Raw genomic sequence first — 3,918 nt, 5'->3', positions numbered from 1 at the left:
AATATCACATAAACTAATTATAAGCAAATATAAATATATTTTTGGTTTTAGTACGGTGGCATTTATCATTATTAATGTGGCATTAGGTACGTGATAATTGATAGTACTTAATTATGACAATACTAAGTTAGTATTACGTACAATATAATATTTATTATATTTTTAGTTTTTATTTTAGTTATATCTATATTTTTAATTTTATGATTAATTTTTTTTATTTATTTTATATGGATGTTAATAAATAATATTATTTTTTATTAAAAATATTTAATTTAAGTAATAATTATAAAAAGAAAATATAATATTCAAAATTATTGTTAATTATAATTTAAGTTTAACTATAATATTTTTAAAATTTTTAGAAATATCATACATTTCTTTAATAGAAAGATATTTTTTGTTGGTAAATGTTAAAAAAAATCACACTTTAATTAAGTTATTTAGAAAGATATGTGTAGTAAATTTATATTTAAATTGTAATAGTTTTTCTTTTTTTATGTTATTCATAGAACCACTTAATCAAATATAGATATACATTGATTTCATTTCACATGCAAAATATCTTCTTCTTTTAAAATAAATAAATAAATTATCAAAAAATCAATCTTCCTAAACTATACATAATATATGATGACATTCACATCAATGATACTACATTATAAAGATGTAAAAAACATCTTCTAATATGATGTTATTAATTAATAATTAATATGATGAGAATCAACTTTAGATTTAATTACAATGTTATTATTAATCTTACAATATTATTAAGCATTTAAAAAAGATTAATTAGTTAGAAAATAAATTTTTAGTTTTTTTTTTGGGAAAAAAAAAGGAAGTTACCAAAGCAATATTGTTTGTGAGTTGATGGTATATGGCAAGTGTCAAAGTCAAGATACATTTTGGTTGTGATCATCTTTCTCATCTTTATCACCATTTGTTCTTCTGTATTCCAATTGTGGGACCACCTGTGTCAAGAACTATGTCATTCAATAACCACCAAAATCGCCTTTTTTTTTCATGGGGATCAAACTTATCACATGCTTTTATAAATTATTTATTAATTTTCTTTCGAGAAAGGAAAAAAAAAATAAAACAAAAGGAAGATCGACATTCGACAATAATATAAAGATAACAATCAATCTCCATTCAAAGCATTTGCACCGCCAGTTCCATCAATGTCTTGATTTTTAAGTGATTAAATATATTATATAAGTTGATAATTTGAAAAATATAATAAAATCGTGCAAATATCCTTTTATCATAATCAGATGGGGTTAATTTTGATTTAAAACTTAGTTTATTATAGTTTAAAATATATTGATCTTAAATCTATAAACCGGTTTAAATATAATATAAGAAAAATATAATCGTAGTTTTAGTTTAATTTTTTTTTTCAAAAAAAAGTAATAAATGTAAAAAAAAAAATGGAACTTCCATGACTCGATTAATGAATCATGATTTTTATTCTAATGCAAAAATAAATAAATAAATAAATTATAGACATACATATTTTTATATATTTTTCGTATACGTCTCGACATTTATTATTTAAATATAAATATAATAAATTATCATTGAAGGAAAAAAAAATGTAATAAATTGATATGGTAGGGAAAATGGAGGTTCATTTACTTTACCACAATGCAATTAAAACTTTACTTTCATTAAAAATAAATAAATAAATAAATAAACTTTAATTTCTGAACTAACCTGATCTTGGGATGAATTTGACTTTTTATATCTCTTGTCAACTCTGTCCATTCTTCGTCTAATACGCACTAATAAGTAGAATCATACAAGTCTTTTAATTAGTAAATTCATAGAATATATATATATAAAACAAATATATATATATATATTGCAACCACATTCTTTCAATAACAAGGAAATATTTGAAAACATATATATTCTGCACTGCTTTAAGATATTTTTTTTTTTTTACTTATTCATTATATTTTATGGCTGGAGCCTGGTGAAGAAATCAAAAAGTTACTTTAATAAATAAAAGTAAAAAATTGTATTATTTGAAACTAAACATTACTTTAACATATATAACTCCAAAGTACATCGTAGTGTTTTTTTTTTTTTAAAATGGAAGTACACCGTAGCTTAAGATAAGAAAAATGCAATTTTTTGTACATTTAAATTTTATAATAAAAATCGATTGATATCATCAACAAATATTATTTAATCACCCTATTATATATATCATCATCAGTCACAAAATATTATTATTATGAAAATAAAAGTAAATATATATTTTACATTTTTTGTTTTTTAAAAAAATAGTATTTTCAAAATAGATAAAATAGAGATATAATACCTGAAGAAATGCGATGCTTGAGGTTGGAGGAGGTGGATTTCTGAGATTTGAGATCTAAGGTTGAATCGGAAGTATCAGGAAGGTGACGATCGAGACGAAGAAGACTACGATTTTTATAATTATTAGCTCCAATGAGTGTACGGACGAATGAGGCTTCCATGGAGTTCAAATACTCAAGGTGTTTCTCATCCGTCCATGTCTGGTTCCCGGAATCCATTTTTCAGATCACGTACGATGCCGACGGCCAAACCTCCTCAATCTGATCGATCTTTTATATATATTATATTCTCTATCAATGTCTGCCTAGCTTTTCAAAATTTCAACCGATATTGTATATAGAAGAATTGTAAAGTGTGATATTTAATAATATGGTTATGGCGGAAGAAGGGGTCTTATTTGGGTGCATCTACTCGCCGTGTTAGGTCGGTACACAAACACAAGTATCTGGGCTTTATTCCAATTAAAGCAAGTATTTTCTAGTTTCTACTCGAAAATAAGTAATAATAATAATAATAATAATTCTTTTTTTTGAAAGATATTTTCTTTGAAAATGTTGATATTTTTTCTGGTAAACTATTATAATACTATGTCTGTCTTTATCATTACCACATGACGCGATATTATTTTTTTATTTAATTATTATAGCTTAATATTGAATAACAATAACTAATAATAATATCTTTTTAATTGATTATTGTAATATATATTTTTAAAACACGAACTTTTTCTTAATTGGCTCTTTTTTTTTCTTCCTTGTATTACTAATCAATTGATTATTAAGTAACGAAATTGCATTATACATGGTCAAAATTGGACTTTGTCCAAAATGAAATCTTAAAAACGTGATTATGTTAGGGAGGTGGGGTGGGCATAATAACAGGTGGACCCTAATATGAAAATATCTTGGGAACTTTATTATAGCTACGGAAATTGCTTTAGGAAAAACTCAAGATATTTTGTGAGCCAGCCGAGCCGAGCCGAGCCGAGCCGAGTAATAAAGAATCCTCTTAAAAGATTATCGAAAACGAAGATACAAAAGCAAGGTGTTTTCTTACCCAAAAAAAACAAGTTGTTTTAATTTAAACTTTATTTTTTCTTTTAAACATATATATTTATCCGCAATGTAGGGTTGAGATTGATTTTAATTACGATGAAATTTTAATAGTTTTTTTCCTTTACTTTTTGATTTGTTATTATTATTTAATTAATGGGATATGTTTTAACTATGCTTTAGTATGTTTGGTTCAACTTCAACATGATGGACAAAGGAATAGAATATCCTATAATAAATAATAATACTATTCATTTTAGTTACTTTTTCCATGGCACGAATTAGTTCTCTTTTCCCGATTGATTATATATGGAATTATATTCCACATCCAAATTAATTATACCAAAAATATCATGCATAAAGTCATTCCAAACCCCATTATTTTATTTGGGACATGATTTCTTTAATTTATAATGTTTTTCTTACATTTGTTACTATACTCATTTTCTTATTGATATATATTTACTATATAAAAATATATGTGCTTTTTAAGTGATACATATTTGTTTTATAAAAGCAACTTACTCAAATTAAATTATAC

The 3,918-nt window shown here is 23.9% G+C and overlaps 1 protein-coding gene across 1 annotated transcript; it reads right to left on the bottom strand.

The window, feature by feature from the left end:
• Positions 1 to 808: 808 nt before the first annotated feature.
• On the bottom strand, positions 809 to 2,853 carry LOC115715741 (uncharacterized). The gene is made up of 3 exons (XM_061115447.1): positions 2,327 to 2,853; positions 1,714 to 1,781; positions 809 to 968 (listed from the first exon to the last, which is right to left on the bottom strand). Exons 1-3 carry the CDS (start codon positions 2,541 to 2,543, stop codon positions 891 to 893), a joined length of 363 nt encoding a protein of 120 aa, XP_060971430.1. The 5' UTR covers positions 2,544 to 2,853; the 3' UTR covers positions 809 to 890.
• Between the last annotated feature and the right edge of the window lie 1,065 nt (positions 2,854 to 3,918).

The sequence above is a fragment of the Cannabis sativa genome, chromosome 5 (assembly GCF_029168945.1).
Source record: "Cannabis sativa cultivar Pink pepper isolate KNU-18-1 chromosome 5, ASM2916894v1, whole genome shotgun sequence".
Taxonomy (NCBI): Eukaryota; Viridiplantae; Streptophyta; class Magnoliopsida; order Rosales; family Cannabaceae; genus Cannabis; species Cannabis sativa.
Note: the sequence above shows the minus strand (reverse complement) of the source record. Positions and strands in the feature narration are given on the sequence as shown.

Excerpts from the sequence above, each read along its gene's own strand:
- LOC115715741 (XM_061115447.1), bottom strand. The coding sequence starts at position 2,543 with ATGGATTCCGGGAACCAGACATGGACGGATGAGAAACACCTTGAGTAT. Across the intron at positions 1,782-2,326 it reads CAAGCATCGCATTTCTTCAG|TGCGTATTAGACGAAGAATG; the intron begins GTATTATATCTC and ends TCTACTTATTAG. Across the intron at positions 969-1,713 it reads CAAATTCATCCCAAGATCAG|GTGGTCCCACAATTGGAATA; the intron begins GTTAGTTCAGAA and ends TTCTTGACACAG.